Below are 20,956 nucleotides of genomic sequence, written 5' to 3' on the forward strand. Positions count from 1 at the left end.
TTCTGCGAATGGTCGTGAACCATAACTTAAGAATCCCTACCTGTAAGTGCATTTATACGACCCATTTCGGAAGTTTCTACGAATCAAGTTTGTGTCATGAAGGCATAGCTCGAGCCCCTGGCTGTTAGTACCAGGGCTGTCTTAAGAGCATCATGAGCCCCCGGGCCAAGTGATTTTTGTGTGGCCCTATCAAGCAAATTCTCGAAAATTTCAACCAGATCTCATTTTTGAGAGGCCTCTTTTCTCTTGAGTCCCCCGGGCTGTGCTCGTGTGGGCCGTGCTTTACAGCAGCACTGATTAGTGCATTCGAACGACCCATCTCAAAAGCCCTTGCGGCCCATGTTTGGATTGCGATCCACAGATGAATCCCTCAGATCTTCGGGCGCGATGATTGGCTACTCATCCATCTTAGTGACCATATGACCCGTATTCTCACTTTTTTTTTTTGTATGAATATCCCGTTTTTTTATTGTTTCTCAGTGAAACTCACTTGAATTTGTAATCTTTACAAAAGATTGCTTCTCGGTTTTTGTTAAGTCGTTCGGAATCTGCTCTAAAATGTAACTGCTCGTGGAGAGCGAAAAATGACCGTCGCATTTAATCAACTGTTGCCACTGCCACCGTGACTCAGTAGTGAAGATGGCAGTGCGAAAAAAGCAGTTTAGAAGCCCTAGTAGGCAAAACGAAAGTATAATATTTGATATCAAGTCAAGATTTCAGCTGAAAAGAAAAAGGGAAACGACAACACGGTCTCGGTTTAGTTGTACATGATATGCGTGGGATTTTGAAAGAGACGTCGTCCTTTTAGTTGTTGGGAGGACATTTAAAGAGTCGGGATGGCAATGAGATCCTGGCAACGGAGTTAGCTCCTTCCCGTATGAGAGCTTTTGTCGTCTGGGCATCCACACTTTTTTTTCGTGATTGAGGTGGCGACCAAGTGAAGAGTGCGTGTATTGAGTAAGCTTTCTCGTCTGGTCTTTGATGCAATCCGTAATGTACTCCTGGTTCTCTCCGATAGATCCGGCGTGGATCCAGTGTGAAATGTGAGATATTCAGACCAACAAGTGGAATATACCTGTTCGTTGGTGTGAATGAAATATAGTCCTGACAATGGTTGTCGAGAATGCTCAAGAAGAAGCGACCGTGGCCGGATCGCTGCTGAACGAGAAGAAGCATCGACTCAAGCAGCGATTCGATGTTCGGGTTAAGCTCGGTCAAGGCACCTACGGGAAGGTCCAACTTGCGGTCAATAGGGAGACTGGGCAAGAGGTGGGTGTTTTTAAATCTCTACAATTCATTGCTTTCATGAAGTTTTGGATTGAAGTACAGTAAAACCCCGATTATCGGAGTCTTACTGTCCTAGTCTTGATTATCCGAGGCACTTTTCACAAATTGATTTATGTCTATGCCAGTGTTTCAAAAAAAAAGAAAAAAAGACGGTACCCAGGGCCTCAACTAAATGGTGGGGAAACAGTCGAGTGTGGTGCCCTGGGCGCTGGAGTGAGGGGGTGCCAAATTCACTATTTAACTGCCCCTTCTATGTTACACAGGGACACCAAATGGCCAGCTAGCCCGGGTGACAAAATACAGTCAAACCTTTTTTTTCTCGAAAAATATAATAATCCTTGCATTTACAATGTTAAATCAATGCATTTTCACCTCTCAGTCTCAAAGAAATTTTCGAAAAACTCTTTTCTTGAAGGAAGTAGAAGAAACTGATAGGAAAGGGTTATCGGTGCAGCCCATTGTGTTTGATGAATCTTGTCAATCATTGACTGTGGATTTCTTTTTCAGCATGGCAAAAAGTCAGCCAATACATAATTTAAAATTGCTTCAAGAAAGCTGGGGATTTGGAATCGGTCATCTTAGTGATGAAGGATCAGGTCTGGTGGTTCTCGCTGAAGATGAAATTTCAGAACATTAGGGGGCTTACTAAAAACACTTGAAGCCAGAAATTTAATTTTCTGATTTTATGAAAAAAAAAACACTTGGCAAATATCAAAATGACTTATAAAAATTATAGCTGAATGCATGGATGACTCAGGGGATGAACATACAGCAAAAGATGCTCCAGAGGAATTAGGGAAAGTAGCAGTGTGAAAAATGCTAAACAAATCCTGTAAAGGCATGAGAGGGCTAAAGATATTTGTAATTCTTGCCAGTATAGATGAATTAGTGAAGCCTCAAAGTTAAAAGAGCAAGAAATATGCATTAAAGTTTACGGATTGTTTTAAACAAAGTATGTACATGAAATTTGAATTGTACGAAAAGAAAAAAAAATATTTAATATATATCAGCGTATTTGCATAGTGTGATTGAACATTGATTGTACAACTTGACCAATAACTTCATTAGTATTTATGAAATATATAGTACAGTATTTTTTAGTTTTTATCAATCAAGTTTTTTGCAATTTTTGGCGTACTTTTCCCTTCTCACTCAAAAAAAACTATTTCTCGAAAACTCTTTATCTCATAATTTTTTTTGGTCCCCTCAGTTTCGAGATAGAGGTTTGACTATCTAGTTGCTGATTCTGTGGAAGTGCCTGTAGAAATTTTTCCTTAGGGGAAGGGGAATAATTAAACCAAGGCTGGATAAATCACAAAAATATCTTTGTGTCACAAAACCAGGAGGGGATCATCCTAAGAGCAGAGTAATTTTAATTGGCAGGGAAAATTTGTTCCTATATATGCATGTGAGGAACCTACACAAGGAGTTGCCTCTCCTGACACATTGCCCTGGATGTTATATGTTTACCTCTGCCTATCTCTGTTATTTTTGAAGCTGAAGATATCTACCTTTGTTCCATTTAAGTCTGAATGTCTGCCACAGTTTCATTAGCAGCTTAAAATGTCTTCCTCCATTCATAGGTGAAGATGCCTGCTTTTGCGTTGCCCAACTCGATAAGATACTTGCCTAAAGTACCAAAGGATATTTAGAGGGGTTGGGAGTGCAATACCCAATTTTTCCTTGTCAGAAATTTTCCTGGCTCAGGTACAACAGAAACTGCTGTAACATGACCATAGAAAAGATTTCTATCGCAGGGAGTCTCACATTGAGTGGTTAGCATACCAATCTCTCAGTGAGTATTAAAAAAAAATGCAAAATGTCAAACACTGCCATTTGGAATCGGAGAATAAATTTCAGGTCCCAGTCTAATTAGCCCTTGTGTACAGAAAATGACTGTGGTGCAACAAAAATAATCAATGACCAGAGGAGGGGGAACTATCGCTCCTCTAAAGAATAGAATTGTATAGGAAAATTTGTCTGTCCCGGGAATATCCAATAAACTTATGCTATGAGTTGACCTCCCAGAGATATCACTCTAAATCTGTGCCAGGTGAAAAGCAGTTTTTTAGTCGCAAAACATTTTTTTCCCTGAAGAAACAGGTAAAAACGTTTCTTTCAACTTTCTCAGGACATGGTGACCCCTTCTGATGTTGATAGATATGGTGATATAAATTACAAATATTTCGTGTTGTCTTCACACCCTCTGATTTAATAAGAAAAATATAAATAAAAAGAAATGATATAGAGGCACCAATATCAATTTTTCAGTCACTATTAAGCAACCGGGTGTCTGGGATCTGTCAAGCCCTGGGATTACACAAATAAGTTCAGAAGACTCTGGACTACACAAAAATGTCAAATTGCTCCTTGAGGGAGGCATTCAAGAGCACTCAATGATAAAGGACATTGAAATATTTTGGTTTTTCATGCACTGTATGCGAAGTAATCTTCCAAATGTTGTAAACTATTAATATACATTTTAGTACTTCAAAGTGATTTTGTTTATGTGATATTTTCAAGCGAGCATCTTTTCCACAAATATTATTATTATTTTTTTTGTTGTTATTTAACATGATGAAATATCACAAAATAATAAAACAAATTCACCAAGAGATCCCGTGGATCTGTACTGATGAACACGAAGTATCGATGAGTAATTACAATACAATTTCAAGGACAGAACGAACATAAACAAAAAAAAACAAAAAAAAGAGGGGGGGGGGGGAAAAGGTATTGAACATAACTTTAAGGTGAATATATTTTTCACCATTTCAGTTTTATATATTCCATTTTATACCAAAATTTTGTGAGGTTTGTAATATCCAAGGTTTCGGTTATTTGAGTTAGGTCCGGTTCACATGAACTTGGATAATTGTGGTCCTACTCTATCTCAGGGCTTGACAAATTGAAACAATATTTAGGCACCAGACAAATTTCTCAGGAACCAATAACTGTTTTTCCTCTGAGAAGGACAGTCCTAAATAATGTTTTTTGACTTTTCTTAAACTGGATGGCCCCCTTTTTATGTTGTCAGACAAATTGCTCTGAAATCAAAGTTTTATGTCATTCTAGACGCTGATTTAGCAATCAGATATAGAAAATGTTAGGTGCCAATACCGATTTTACAATTGTCTTGGCTCCTGGTATTTGTCAAGCAGGGCTTTATTATAGTGCTATATAAGATTCATGATCAGTAGATGCTTGGCTCGGTACCACCAATATCTTATCCAATGATTTTTTTTGTTTTTTAATACTTCACCATAAAATTAAATGTGTATAAGATAGGCTTTTATCTAATTTTTTAAATGAGTGAGATATCCTCTAGCTGGAGTTTAAGATACACAGTTTCAAGGGCTTGTCCTGCCAAAATTTGGGTCCGGTTTCCAGACACTTCACAAGAGTCACATATTAATGAAACCATAATTTGACATTTCATTTCTTTTGTGATGAATTTACTAGATTATTTTGCTTCCCACAAAACTACAGTATATACTCGTATATAAGCTGACCCCACCCACTTCAGGACCACCAAAACCGCATTAAATTGAAAACCTGTGTATAAGCCGACCTAAAAAAATTAGCGTATTTTAAAGAAAAAAAAAAAAAATTATTTTTCATGCAAAATGAATAGCTTACGGGAATTTACAATAGAAAATGATTCAAACTTTTTAATCTGTTTCTTCTAAGTCTCCAAGCTCATGGTAATCTATCAGATCATCACAGGGGTTGTGGCATCTTCTCTTTTATCTTCATCTGGGCTGTCATCGCCATTGTCACTTTCAAAGAGGATATCATCTTCAGTTACTTCCATCGCATTGCTAATGCAACACTTTTTGAAGGTTAGGATGATAATTTCTGTGGGAACAGAATTCCACACGCTTCATGTACCCATTGGAACATAGTTTCTTTATCGTCGGAACTGATCCATTCGATCCTCAAATTCTTCAAATAGTCTTTGAGAGGCTTGTTGATGCTCGCATCTAAAGGCTGTAGGCCTATACAATTGATGTTAGCCCAATATTCGCCATGATGTTAGGTCACCATGGCGAATAAAATATCTGCATTGGTACCTACAATTTTATGTGTGTCTGATTACCAAATTGATATCTAAAGAGAACACAATTTTTTTCTTTGTAAATTATGCCAGCATGTCTACCAATATGAAAAGGAATGATTATGTCCTGGAAAAGAACTGTTTTTCGTGAAAATGAAATATGTTTGGGTTTAAGACATTTGTTTTTCCACATAAATCATTTTCCATTTATGAAGCCCTGTTAATCAGCCTACACGTAGCCTTCTGTATTTTTAAAGAAGAAAGATTAGCACCAGTGCCTCAGCTGTAGAGAGAAAAGCTCAGACAGAAATGTGCTCTGTGACCTGATCCAAGCATGGCACCTCGTCCTTTCCATAATGTTGAATGAGCCATCAAAGAAAAGTAAAAGTTAAATTCAGTGGTCTCTGGTCCAGCACCCAGGATGCCAAACCCACTGGTTCTTCCCTAGATGCCCTGATTGGTATTGGACGCTATTAACTTTTACCTGTTGTCAAAAGGAGGTTTGTAATACTTATCTGGCATGTATAGATTACTGTCATTTATGTCATATATGTTACTGCCAAAGAGAGTTTGGAGTTGTGGCCATTTGCAAAAATGATTTCGACTTTGACCGGTCAATTTGCGAAGTGCTCACTCTAGCCACTTTGCAAATTGGCTGAAATTTAGACATTGGCTGGGTCAATATTTTTAGGTGGGTTTTCAGAAGTTTATATTATTTAAATGGGGCTTTTTCAATTGATTTCGAGTGATCTGCACATCCTGGTCTGATATGTGCCAGATTAGCAAGAGATACAGAGCTTGCTGTGCATATATATATATATATATATATATATATATATATATATATATATATATACAGAGATTTGAAAGGCTTGGGGGAAGGGCATGATGATTATGACACCAATTCCTATACAGTAAATTCAGATTATAACATTTTCTTAAAAATCACACTGAAAAAACATTGTGAGCAGAAGAACACTGCAAATAGGGAATCTCAATAAATATTGAGAGTTAGGACCACAAAAATGAGCCAGCCAGACTGAGCAAGAAAGCATTCTAAGTGGGAACATAATAAGCAGGATCCACTGTATATACAACATATAACATTAGATTGGTTTTCCTCCATCAGTTATGCTGGGGGAGGGGGGGGGGGGGTTGGGTATTGCCTGTATCTGTCCTTGTTGCTGTATACAATGCAAAAAGCATTAGAATGTCTTAATGCAAATTATATAGGCAAGGCCTCTTTTCTACGTTGGAAAAGTAATACTTAAAAAAAAAAATTTATGCAAAATAAGCAAATAAGAGTCTTAAACATTCATCAATGACACATAACTTAGATGCGAAAGAAAAATTATTATTTTTATCAACTGGTAATTCTTGTCATAACAACCTCTTCCATCCTTTAAGATTTCATTATTGATGAATGAAATTTGCATTTTGTGTATTATGCAAGTATATTTTTTCCTCAAAGTATCTATATTTGCATTTGTGTATTATGCACAGGAAATTACTGTATTCAAGTCTGACTTATTGATTTTATTCACAATATAATATAAAATAATATTTCTATAAATTTTGCCTTCACATTCTCTTGTATGGGTCTCAGCCAAACAATAATAAATGAATACTGAAGCACACATAAGTTGAGAATTAGATGTTTCGTGATAATTGATGGAATATTGATTACATGATTAAATGCAATCCAGTTCCAAAAATGTGGGTATTCAATGTTTTTATTGATTTTGAAGAATTGGGATTTTTTTGAAGTAAACTCACTCTACTTATGACCGTGCTTAGTTTTGACATTTCTGAATACGCCTAGTTGATTTTATTTTATATGCAGAAGGTATAGGCCTGTGCTCTTCTTTGATCAATCTTCCTTTGATTCTCTTAATTGTGTACATATTGGCAAATTTCCAGTCTCAATAGATTCTTTTTAGGTATCTCCTAAAGGTGTTAAGGCAAAACAAAAACAGTATTGACCTTGAATGTTTGCCAGATGTGTGCATGGTAATTTATCAAGCGTTTCTCTGAAAATCTTTGGTTTTTATGTTGTTATTCACTCATCTATGTCTCTTAAATGTATAAATAGATTGTCACACAGATATTTTTTCAATAAGTCAGCGAAACTGCATGGCTTTTCCATGACTGTGTCTCTCAAATTTTTTCTATCATCTAACTTTTTGGTTCCCAAATTATAATTGCATGCATGTGGACTAGTACATCCTGTGGTGTGAATAGATGAAGCTGCAGTTATAGGATAGAATAGAAACAGAAATGAATCATTTTGAGGACTGCAAATATAAATGTTTTGTTTTCTTTGGACTACTCATTCAAAATTACTAGGGAGATAGGTAGGTACCCGAATATGTTATTATCCTGGCTGACCAAGTAGATTTTTACACAGTAGAACTTCTATAAATCAAATATGTGGGTAACTTGCACCTACCTCTGTTAGTATGAAAAAAAGCTGCTGTTCGGAATCAGTAATAAATTGTAGGTCCTGGTTTAATTAGCCCTCGTGTGCAGAAAATGACCATGGTGCGACAAAACGGATAAAATAATTTGACATTTATTATTCTCAGCGTTGGAGTGATACTGAAAAACCTCTCTTTAAAACCTCGCTTAAGTTGACCATGATTCGTTTTGTCACAACTAATTTTTTGAAATTGCCACTGGATAAATTGGATTGGCCAGTTAATAAACTCTCACATTTCTTAGCATATTTCAATAACAATTCTTTGTTTCATTTTTTTTGTCATTTGTTGGTCGGAAATACTTCCTCATACCTTAGGGGTAGGCAGGGCCGTCTTAAGAGCATCATGGGCCCAGATCCAAATGATTTTTCTGAGACCCTACCAGGCAAATTTTCGAAAATCTCAACCAGATCCCATTTTTGTGAGGCCCCTGAGCCGTGCCCGGGTGGGCCCATGCCTTAAGATGACACTGGGGGTAGGATCACTCTCCACTTTTTGGAGCTTGGAAACTCGACCTGTGGACTGCAAAAGTCATAGATGAGCTCTGACATAAACACTCTAACATAATCATGTATTATGTCAGAGTGTTTGCCAACATGAAAAAAGGTCATCAAGTTCTGGGAAAGTCTGGAAAAACATTAGTTTTAACTGCTTCCCCTCCTCCTCAAAACGCATGATTCATTCCTAAAATATTTGGCTGGTACCTAAATTTTCTTTCAATTTAAGCCCTGAATAAAGCAGTTTTTACACACAGATGACATCCACTTATCTAGTTTATTTCACTATTAATGGGACGCTGTCAAGAGTAGTGTAACTTGGGGTTGGACAAATGACAAAAAAAAAAAAAACTCTAGGTGACAAAAAATTTTTTACCCGAAGGAAAAGGTAAAAAAATAATGCTGCTTTTGACTTTTTCAGGGCATAGTGACCCTCTTTCATGTTCACAGAGATACGCTAATATAAATTCTAAACATTTTGTGCTGCTCTCAGCCTTCAATTCAGTAACTATGCGAAGAAAATTTTAAGCGCCAATAGCAATTTTTTAGTCGCCATGGAAACCAGGCTCTTGTGCAACACTGGTGTAACTTGTTAAATACCTAAAATTTTAGAAAAAGATACATAAAAATTTTATTCACAACTATCGTGATACATTTACGATTTTTTTTTCTGAATTAGTAACTTGAATATTTTTTATTTCAAAATTCACTGATGTGAGAAATTGGATCAATCCTGATATTTTGAAAACTCGTAACGTGTGTAATTTCAGTTTACAAATTGTTTATTTTATTTTTGGGCCATTTGAATTTCTAAATTCTCTAAACATGAAATTTGTGTAAGGTAGAATCTGATTGTATGAGTAGTCATTTGTCTAGTTAGATCACTGTTTCCCAAAGTGGGCAATGTCACCCCCCCCCGGGTGGTGGTGGAATAGTCCCGGGGGGGGGGGTGATTGAAAGCTATGGGTATAATATACTACTACTTGAATACATGCATCTTGTACACATTCCTCTATGGAATTTCTAACGAATCCGTACATTCCGGAACGTGTATGTATATATTGCCTGGCCGTAACGTCTTTGTGTTGTCAAAGTTGTGCTTGCTTTGTGTTGTTGCTGGTGCTGCTATGGGTACAATATAGGATCCTTTGGGTCAGCTCGAGTTTGAGGGTGATGAGAACAAAAAAGTTTAGGAAACTGAGCTAGGTGTGATCATCAGCTTTACTATATTATTAAACTTGACATGCGCCTCAAATATCAAATACAATGTTCTTAGGAATTTCTAAGGAATTGGCACATGCTGGAAAGTGTTTTGTACTTACCTAAACAAAATGAATCATTTTGTCTGAGGCAGAGGCGTTATGTGTTTAAAGTGCTGCCATTCAACTTCTAAATTGGAAGTAAAAGTGGCAGATGCCAGAGAATTTTGTGTTTTGTAAGCATCATATTGTAGGTCTGGCTGCATTCTGTGGAGAGCATGGCCCCCCACAAGAGTGGGGCTAACAGGACCCGGGACGATTTTTATCTTTTTGTTTTTCATCTATAAATTCATAAGGGGCCCGTGAAAGATCCCAACCTAGGGGCCCTGCTCCAGGATGTGGGAGCCATGGCCGAGAGACTTTTCTTAATGAGAGTTCAGTTTGCATTCGCGCCTTGACCAACAACTCCAACTGACCACCACTGTTGCTTGCGGAGATGGTCCTAGTGATGTGAGGCTTATGACGATGTCCACATGAATTCAGTGGTAATGCAATTACCTTCTTGGAGGACGGAACCTGTGGGCTCATCACTAGACGTCTGCCTTAGCCTTCAAATGTTTTCTTCCTATCGTCGCTTCAGGTTACCTTTTTTAAGTTCATAAAATTTCATTTGCTTTTTGTCCTTTAATTTTCTATGAAATGCCAATATTCATTAAAATACTTGTGGTCATCAATGTTTTTTACGTGATACCTCAGGTATCACGTAAAAAAAAGATGATATCCATAGCCCCTTACGAAACAACCAACTAAATAAGGTCATGAGCCCGGAAGAACAACAGTCAAAGCAGTAACAGCCGTTTTCGTGGGTTCCATTTACTTAGTGATTTTTCTGTCTCCAGGGATGATTTTTAGGGAGCTTTGACTCATTATTTTCCGAGTAGAGGGGGAATGTCTACTGTAGGTAGTTACATCACCCACTTTTTTTTTACTACGGAATCTTCTTTTCTGGATCATTCGCATTTGTCACACAGTGAGAGAGAGAAAAAGAATCAAGAATAGAGCGTTTTTTCTCTCCTACCTATCTTACTTAGATTCGGGAAATGTTTCTACAGTTTGATATAGCGAGTTCAGTTGCTGAGCGCAACATACGCCCTGTTTTCTCTCTCTTCTGTATGTTGCACTTAACGCACACTCATTCATATTGAGCTTATCATTTTTTTTTTCGTTGTTGTATTTTTTGTGGTTTCTCCATCTTGTCTGGCAACTTATCTCGCATTCCTTGGAAAGGGGTTTAGCATAGGAAAAACTTGGCTACATATTCGACTTTGGCTCTTCATAGTTGTGGCTTCCGCTGTGGTGATTTCTTTTTTGAAGGAGAAAAATTCTTTCGTTTTCCATTCATCTACCATGTGTTATTGCTCTTGGGCTTATCAAATTGAACACCGCTAAATAACGTTTCTTTTTCTTCCAAATAGCCGGTTGAAGGGAAGAAAGTATCAGTTTAGGAATGACTTTTAAATTAGACCTAATTTTTTGTCATAAAAAATTTGGTGTTTTAAAATATTTTGAGATAGCTAAAAATATTCAATTCATTCATTTGTATGAAATTTAAACTGAAACGATGCTTTTAAAAAGGTGAATAGATATTCTTTCCATTTTTTATAATTTACCGGTATGTTCTTGTTTAAATTAAATCCTACATCTGAGTTCAGAGCTTGCCAGGTCGCTATGACGATTAGAAAATCGCTATTGGCTCTTGAATTTTTTATGATTGCTAAAATGAAGTCTAAGGATAATACAAAATTTTCTTATTTCATTGCAGTAAACCGTGGTGTGACAAAAATGATCAAATGATCATTGCAGTAAGTCTCTCATTTGACATAAGTTATTAAGTTCCGGAAAAGTCGAAAGAAACGTTATTTAGGATCGTTTTCCTTGAGCAAAAATCCATGACTAGCTCTTAAAAAATTTTGCTGGCACAAATATTTTTTGTATTTATCAAGCCCTGTCCAAATTAAAAAAAACAACTGAGGCTCTTGAGAAAAATGTTGGCTTTCGTGACAACATAACTTTTTCTGGGACAATATTGGTTTCATAACTGCTGCTCTTTTTGAAATATCATATTACGTCATGAGTTACTTATTACAATAGCGCATCACCAATAAATATAGCGCATTATTTTTTGTCCGTTACAGACGCAACGAATTTTGAACAATACGTTCTGTTTCATGAATACGTATTTAAAAAAAGTAAGCACTTGTGGCATTCCTATCTAACCTAAGTATTCCTGATTTATAAATCTTTTTGGATCTGATTACATTTTGGACATTAGTGTTGTGTAATCGTAGTGTCTCGTATGAACGAAATCTTATACCATCAAAAAAGGTTCTGCCGTTGGATGATACATAAATTAGATTGGAAGCTATTGAATTGATTTCGAGAAATATTACGATTTTAAACTCTTTTTCCTCTCTCTACTGTTGCCACCTGGAAGTCCGTCCCTGAGTTAAAAAGGCTACTATATGTGTCTCTACTCGGCATATTATGCTACTGTGTGTGTTATAATAAGGAAATAAATAGTTGTCTCTGTGATATATTGGTTGATGCGCTTGCCCAGATTGCAAGAGGACGAGGGTTCCATTCAAAGACTACAAAGTATTTTTTTCCGGTGTTTATCTCAGTATTAATATCCAGAACGTCTCTTTCTTTGGTGTGTTGTGGGCTGGGAAAATGAAATCTCTCAACGATTTTAATTGCATTGCATTCACAATTCATCGGCGAATTCAATCGCGTTGTGCTGAGAATTTCATTTTTCGTCTTCCTTATTATGTAAGGCATACTTCTGTTTGTTCTTGACCAGTCTAAAGATATTAAATCCAAGAAACAACTTGGAGTTTTTTAAATCTTTTCAGAATTCTCAGGAACTTAGACGTTGCATTGCAGGGTATAAATATCCTCAGATTATTTGACGGAAAAAACACCTTATGATCCACTTCACGTTTTTTTTTTAGTTTCGTGCAACCAAAGAATGCTCAGATGAAGACTGATGTCTAGTTCAGTTTAGTACGCGCTACTCTTTCCTTAAAAAAATAACTGCTACGAAAGACGTTACTATCTTTGCCTACTTGTCGTGAGATGGAAGTCACGGGACCACAGATTCCACTATTTGTGTCACTTCCCCCGTGGAAACGAGTCTTTGATTATCGAAACATGCCTACAATGATGAAACAGTCACAAGCTTCGTGTGATACATATGAATAAATTATACGCTAGAATCGAAGAAATAAAAGAAAAAGTCGTTGGATTAGTATAATTATTAAATGCAAATTATTAGAAGTATCTAAGGATGACCCGGGGGTCACAGTGATCGCAATGGTTCCAGCTGCATTATTACGATATGAAGCGTCGTAATCTCTCTAATGGTCAGTCAGCTCTCAAGAATGTAGTGTGTGTGTATGTTCGTTTCCCTTGTTCCATTGTACGTGCTCATCCTACCGAAGACTTATTATGATGGTGGTGGAGAGACGGTTTTTTAAAGTGAGCACGGCGTCCCCTTTTTTATTCCTGCTGGTTAATGTCGGGTCTCTATGGCATCGGGAGAGATGAGTCAAGAGGAATACAGGAAGAAAAAGATGTGGAAGTTTATTCGGCTATGAAAAAAAAGGCATCGATTAAGTCTTTGTTATGTGTCGGGTGAAGAGGAAATTTCATATGATTTCCCGCCCGACCAACCGCATCTCTATATCTCCCTAGTTCGGTTGATCAGTGATCCGGATCACTTTTTTTTGGCGGCACCCTAGTGCGTGTGAAGCCTTTCGATATCGCATTTTTTTTTCGTTTGTATGTAACCCGCCATATCTCAAAGCTGTATCAGCTCATACAGATTGAAAATAGAGATGGGACGAATATTCGGCTGCCATTCGGCCCGGCCAAATATCTGTGTAAATCTTAGCACAACAAACTAATTTTAAAAAATTATATTAATTGGAATTTTTCGCATAAATTAATAATTTACTATTATATTTTGTGTGGTGCATACCTATTTCTTTCTGTTCAAGATTTTATGTCAGGGTGAATTTCTAGAATAAGAGTAAAACATGAAACTGAAAATAGAATCTTACCACAATAATGTGGAAGCGAGCATGATTTACACAAGTTCACTAACCGAATGATGTACCTAGACAAGAAACGTATTGAGCAACTGAAAGGAGCAAAAAACATCTAGAGAGGAAAAATAAGTCGTAAATTTTATGATACATTAATACCTGAGAGTAAATAATGGTTGACATTTTCTTAATTAGATGTAAAATTGCAACAAGTGTTGAAAAAAAAAAAGATTCTGTAAGCACACAAGTGATACCTCGGCTAACGAACCCTTGGCTTACGAATTTCCCAGCTGATGAAGATTGTTTCGTGATTTTTCTGCTTCGGGTAATGAATACAGTTAACGAACATTTTCGATATGTATGCACGCACTAACAAAATATGCACGTTGTGAGCTGAATTTCCGCACCAATCATCAGAATTACTATCACTGGGGCCCGGTTAACGCATGTCCATCTCGGAATCTTTTTGTGGATGTACCTACGCTTCTCTTTCTGAAATTCTTTGAACATTTTCATATGAAATGAAAGGTTCAGCCAAAATAGAAAATGCATTGAAAGAAGAAAAAGGTAGCCTATGTGTGTTTTCAGAGCATGCGTTCTTTCAGTGCGAGACTCATCAAGCTGAACAGTCTAGAGATTACCTTTTCCATCTGCATGCATGAGACTCAGAAATGAACTGACCAAATCAAAAATGGATGGGGATACTTATGAACTCGATTGGGTTGCGTCAACACGAGCTTTAGTAGCCTAAAGCTGGTGTGGGTTGTGTTGCATGCTGGAAAATAAAAAGATCAGCATCTCTCTCTCGTCTTCCCGCATATTCTCATTTATACAATTTTGAAGCTATACATTTTAGCCTTCAATCAGTTTGTTTTTTTTATAGCATCCCTTGGTGTTTTAAAAAAACTTATATCTTTAAATTTTTGGCAGAAGCTGGAACGAATCAAACGATTTTCCATAGAAACCTATGGGAAATCATTTTGGCTAATGAAGTGATTCCGGAACAAATCATCTTCATTACTGAGAGGTATCACTATTAAAATACAATATATCATTATTAAATTTAATTGTCAGTATCATGGCAACAAAAATCTTTTGGTTACCAGTTTTTTTAACATTTATTTAAATAAAAAAATAAAAATAATTAATTCAATATCAATCATTTGAAATTACCAATAAATTTATTTTCAATTAAAAATGGCAATTTTATTTATAATTTTTACGAATTTTAAGAAAATTGATATTCGGCCAAGACATTAGCAGAATATTCTGCCAAATCACTATTCGTTCCATCCCCAATTGAAAATATCCCATTTTTTCAACACTGGGAATTTTTTTATTAGATATTTTCATATCTTTTGATTAGAAGTATGCCAAAATATAAATTTAGACACTAGAATTCTTCGCTGTCGCTTCGAGGAGAGAAATAATCATGATACAGCTTTTTCACGAGTCGTCGGTAATTGATTTTTATGGTATATATGTTGACATTTAGAGTATTTGCGAATATTTTTAAAGAAATTTTTCTAGTTGCTAACTTTTTCTCTAAATAGAGCAAAACCCTTATCTGAATCCCGGGGGAGGGAAGGTAACCCATTTTGGATATGAAAGTGTCTCGAAAGAGCGCTACTATGTACTTAACCGGTTGTACCGTTAACTACCTACTTAACTGTAGCTTGTACGGTTGTCCATGCACCTCGTAAACATTCTTCTGGTGACGTTTCTAACCAATTGGTACATGCAGGAACGTGTGTGTGTGTATATATATATGCATGGCCGAAACGTATTCGGAACATCCGCCGCAAAACGTATTTATGTTGTTGGAATTATGTTTGTTTCGTGTTATATTTCTGCTGCCATCTGTCTTCCATATTTGGAAGTGAAAGTAGCAAATACCTGAATTTTCATGTTTTGCAAGTATCGATTTGAAGGTCTGCATGCTGTTTGCGGAGAGACTTTTTGAATGGGGGACCAGTTCACATTCGCTCTCTCGAATTTGGGAAACCACCAATTTAGCCGACCGTACTGTGCTGCTAAAGGGGTTAGAACCTAGAACCTGATTACTCACGATGAGAGTGTAGCACGATGAAAAATCTCGGTAGAGTTGTAAAGGGACGAAAAAAAATAAGGGGATGTAAAGCTAATAAAAGGCTAAAGACAAGAAATTTGCTTTATTTATTCAATTAATTTTACAGCTTAGAGAAATTATTTGTACTATTTTAAAGTATTTCTTTGGTTTCTAACTACGGATACATAAATTTCGTATTTACGAAATAACCGCGATGAATGCAAAATTTACGAAATAAATGCGAATTTTTTGACGAATAAATGCTGAAATTTGATTTTTTACTACTTTTTCGCAAAATCTAGGTAATTTACACTTTTTGAAATGGAAAAGTCATAATTTTGTTCAGTACTTGTGAGCGTGCTTGAAAAGGAAACCACAAGCATCACTTCTTTCCTCTTTGATATTGTGTAAAATGTAAATGCAGTCGAGTTCGGTTTTACATAGCTCCTAGGTGATTCGAGAAGTGTATGTAATAACCGACGTGTATGTTATAAGGGAGGTATTGAAATTAGCTTACGTAGCAATAATATATGCATTATTGAGATTGTCGTGGAAAAAATAAGCTTATTATCTGAAAATTTTGTAAATTTATTAGAAAACGAGGTAAACAACATGCAGATATTTTTTGAAATGTTAAATTATTTTTTTGAGTTAATGCTAATGGTTTTTCCCTTTGAAGTTGACAGTATTGTACAATTTAAAATTTGAGAAAAAATAAACCCACGGAATGTTCATGAATTCACCAATCACTTGAATTAGCATAGCTTTTCAACAGTGACTGAATTGATTTGCAACAGTTCTTTCATCACCGCCACCAATAAAAAGATCACAAAGTAATAAAAAAAGTAAAAATTCCATAATTCGAAAAACATAAGACGATACAGATCTGCACAGAAAGACAGGATTTTATTAAATGTCAAAAATTTTATTGCCAAAATAGTTACATTTATCATTGACAGGTAGCGCTATAAAGTTTGTCAATCAGTGCTATCTGTTGATTAGGAAGTGTAACTATTCCAGCCATTTTATTTCGCGTTTATTGAAAAAATTTAGGTCTAAGCTATCACCCGCATACAATGATTGTCCATGAAAGGCTGTTTTGACTATATTTTCTTGGGTTTTTTTTGCAGTGTGTTATATTTGGATTATTTTTTGGTTAAGCCCATTTTTTTGGTTTGTTATATTCACAGTGTATGTTATAACAGAGGTAAAAGTATATAAACGTGAATGGGCCAAATTTTATTTCACAACCGTATGTTTTATCCACCGGTTATAAGTGTACTCGACTGTATATGCAACTTTTTAGAATTTCGGAAAATGATACTATAAAAAGCATTTGAAAAATAAGGTTAAATTAATAGAAAATAGAGATACACATTACTGCAATGTTAGATTTCAACGAAGTATTTTAACATTTTCCAGTAACGCGGCTGTTTTTTTTGAACGAAAGTGAAATTTTTCATTTGGAATTCGTTATTGTGAATGAATACGAAATTTTTGATCTGAATTTTTTTTTGTGAATAAATGCGAAATTTCTCATTAAATTTTTTTTTTTTTTTTTGCGAAATTTACGCGTATCCTTATTTCTAACCTTTCGGTACACCCTCTCAGCCCATACGTATTTTTGAATATGTTGTTTACTATTTGTATAGGACCTACAAAGTTTTGTCACTGTTCCTAATACGAAATGTGATTTTACTGGTAACAAAATACTTTTACGAAGTGCATTTTCAGTAATTTAGTCAACATGAGTTCGGAAAAAAAGAAAAGTTCTGACTTGGCACACACTTCTGATTTTTCGCAAGTTTTGTTTTGGTTTCTTGCACCAGATGGAAATAAATGAATGCAGCAGCATTTCAGCAGGGAGGGTTGTGTTGATGGCTGGTAAAAATAGGGTTCAGTTCGTGACTTACTAGCTGTTGCTGCGTAGGAAATTTCGGAAATACCGTATCGAGCAATGTTGAATTTGCATCTTCCAAAAAAATATTCTCGTTCCCGAAAAGAAATAATAAATAAAAGACTATTTCCTACATTACATAATTTATTTACGAATTGGACATTTGATTCCTATAAGTGTGCACACACTCTGGTATGGCTGATTAATATGACGAATAATTGATTAATTTGTTATTGAAATGATATCTGAATCCATCAATACACAATTTTAAGTATGAAAAATGCCATCAGATGGATTAGGCACGAAAAAATTGGTACATACCTATATATGGAGGGTTGAGAAATCAAGTGGTGTAAGTCCAGATTTAGTTAATGTGTACTTAGTCACATAAAATAACTAAGAATTTTTATACTTAGAAATGAAGTGGTGCAAGTTGAAGCTGGTGAAATAGCCTACAGATGGAAACAATATAATTTTCCTGACACGATAATTGCTAGTAATTTCAAATGGAAATTTCTTTGTCCTGAAAAAAATTTTCAAAGTGACTTACACCACTTGATTTCTCAAACCTTCTTATATACAACTAGCTGTAATACCCGGCGCTGCTCGGGTTTTCTTCAATTACTGGGAGGATTTAAAAACTGACAAACCATTATAAAGGTATGAACTGTAATACTAGCAGCATTAAAGGGACCATTGTAAAGGCATATGCATGTCTGAAACGCATTGGTAGGGAACCACGGTAAAGATTCAAAGAAAAGTGATTGTTGATGCCGAGAAACTATTGTTGCCGACAGTTTTTCGCCCATTTCGAGCATTTGCCCAGCTCTGAAAAACTTTTAAAGTAGCCTATCGTTCTCAGGTCGAGTCCCATTTGGTATATATGCAAAATTTGGCGACGATAGATCTAAAATTGTAGATATGTATAGAGAACATACACACACACACACACACACACACCCACCAAAGATCAATTTTTATAGAGATTGATTTTCTGTGTGTGTGTGTGTGTGTTCTCTATACAAAGCTACAATTTTAGATCGATCGTCGCTAAATTTTGCGCATATACCAAACGGCCCGGATTGAATGATAGGCTACTTAGAATAGAATATTTATTTCATGGTTCGAAACCATTCGCAAAGCAGCCACGTGACAAATTCATAACCATTTACAACGCACATTCACATATTAGATCCATTACATATACAGTAGGTACAAATGATTTACAATAATACATAAAGAAAATACAAATCACATATATGCTTCGACTCTATCACATGGACCAGCGACTTACATTACAAAAATCAAATCCCTCAGAGTTCAAATAAATTTCTAACTTACAACATCTGACGGGAATACGAAAAAAACATTTTTCATAGTTAGTTTCGTGATGTTTAAGAAAATCTGTCATTTTTTGTGATTGGGCATTTAAATCAAAATATTTTAATCTGTAGTAATAAGATTGACAATGAAGAAAGATATGTTCCCAAGTTTCTAGAGCATTTTCATTGCAATATGTACATGGCATTGATGGAAAAATAGCCACTGTGTTACCGCCGATGTAGATCCCGTCCAGTCCTATCCGTAACTGAGCATAAATTCTCTTATATTTTAAATTTTTATTGGACAATAAATATTTATCAACACCGAAATCCTGTTTAAGGATTTTATATTGGGGAAAACTAGTTTGGTTCAAAATGTGTGAATAATCATGTTGTATACTTTGGTCGCAAGAGATCTGAATTATTTGTGGGATACATTTGTTAAGTATAGAGGAGTCCTGAATCTCTTTTATAAAATTCATTCCTCATTCATCAAAAATATTCCAGATTGATTGCCCAATTGCGTTTGTTATTGTTGGATATTTTCGCCCGTTTAAACAGATCTACTGGACATGTTTTCGGTAGTCTGCGTGATGGCATTTTCAAAATTCTTATTAGGAAACACAGTAAAATTTTTTCAAAAAAGACTGACATTCTTGGTAAACCAAGCTCTGATCTTTGAATTGACCCCGATGTTTCCCTCGGGAGGTTTAATAGTTTTCTTCCGAAAATATTTAAAATTACGTCAGTCGTTTATATACAGTAATTATGTATTCAGTAATCCAAATCGGAGTGCCATATGAAAGAGCAGAAGTCACAAGAGATGAAAATAACTTAAGAGCTACATTAATTGATGTGTACATTTAGTTTGAGTAAGAAGTGGCCAAATCGCAGAAATAGTATTTTTAGCCTTTGAGATCAATTTTTGTTTGGCCAATGTAAATTTCCCAAAGGGGGAAATGGTATTACCATATACGGATAGGATGACACCACTTGGATGTTCCCCGGAAGTTCCATTTTTTAAGCTTTCCACCCCTTCGAAACACCATAACCTTCGTTTTATTAATATTTACTTCTAACCTATATTTTGAGGAAAATTGTTCAAGGATTTTAATTTTCTTGTGTAGGTCTATCACACTTTCGGATGCAATGACAGTATCATCTGCATTAAAGAGACAGTGGACTGCTGTTTCTTGTCCGATCCATAGGGATTGGGTATCGGATTTATTCAAGGACTCGATTAAGTCATTCAAGTATAGACTGAATAAGTTAGGAGAAAGAATTTCACGGGTTACTGTATTTTATTAGTTAGGCCAAAAATTTGTTCTTTCTTGCACTGTAGCTTTAGAATACATATTCTGAATAATCCTGATTATTCAGATCAAAAATGGTTCCTGGACCTCAACAATCGCTTTCGGAATAATTATTTTGGTTACCGTGGTTTACTAGCAATGCGTTTCAGACGTGCATACGCCTTTACAATGGTTTATCACTTTAATGTATTATGTATAATAGTTTATTTTATTTATAATGGTTTGTCACTTATTCAGTTCTCATAGCAATCGAAGAAAATCCGGGCAGCGCTGGATATTGTAGTTAGCGATCTATTAAAGAACCGTCCGCCAATCGGTAAGGGGGTGGGGGTTAAGACACCAAACTTCGGATCGAATCCTGGTCTGGTAAGTAACATGAGCTACCTCTTCGAAGATAAAATCTTCGTAGTGAATTGGCCCGATAACGATGGACCACAGTGAATATGTGAGTGGCACTGAAGCACATCCATTCGGAACCTATTTTCAACTTTCAGCCCCGTATTTTGTATGCGCCGTAACAAATACGATCAAATGGCAGTCTCTGTTCACACGTTTTGCGTGCTCAGGATTTGATTTCTAGGATTAGGGAAAAATGTAGTAAAAATATATTATATAATTCAGTTTTTTTTTCTTCTGTGAGATAAAACAATTTTCGTTTTTTCGTGTATCAGGTAATGGAGCAAGTTCCTAATTACCCGATAATTGTTTGAACTTAGAACGAGGTATGAGAGCG

General features: G+C 35.8%; 1 protein-coding gene across 2 annotated transcripts in view; it reads left to right on the forward strand.

The window, feature by feature from the left end:
- The first annotated feature begins 705 nt into the window (after positions 1 to 705).
- The window catches only part of LOC149078218 (uncharacterized), a 68,080-nt gene continuing 47,829 nt past the window's right edge, over positions 706 to 20,956 (forward strand). For both annotated transcript variants that reach the window (XM_089241816.1, XM_089241814.1), the window contains exon 1: positions 706 to 1,269. In XM_089241816.1, the coding sequence (XP_089097942.1) occupies positions 1,111 to 1,269 (159 nt within the window). In that variant the 5' untranslated portion in view covers positions 706 to 1,110. The remainder of the gene's footprint in view (positions 1,270 to 20,956) is intronic.

The sequence above is a fragment of the Pholcus phalangioides genome, unplaced genomic scaffold (genome assembly GCF_987345545.1).
Source record: "Pholcus phalangioides strain wild (caught in Gottingen) unplaced genomic scaffold, Ppha-v1.0 ptg000014l_1, whole genome shotgun sequence".
NCBI lineage: Eukaryota > Metazoa > Arthropoda > Arachnida > Araneae > Pholcidae > Pholcus > Pholcus phalangioides.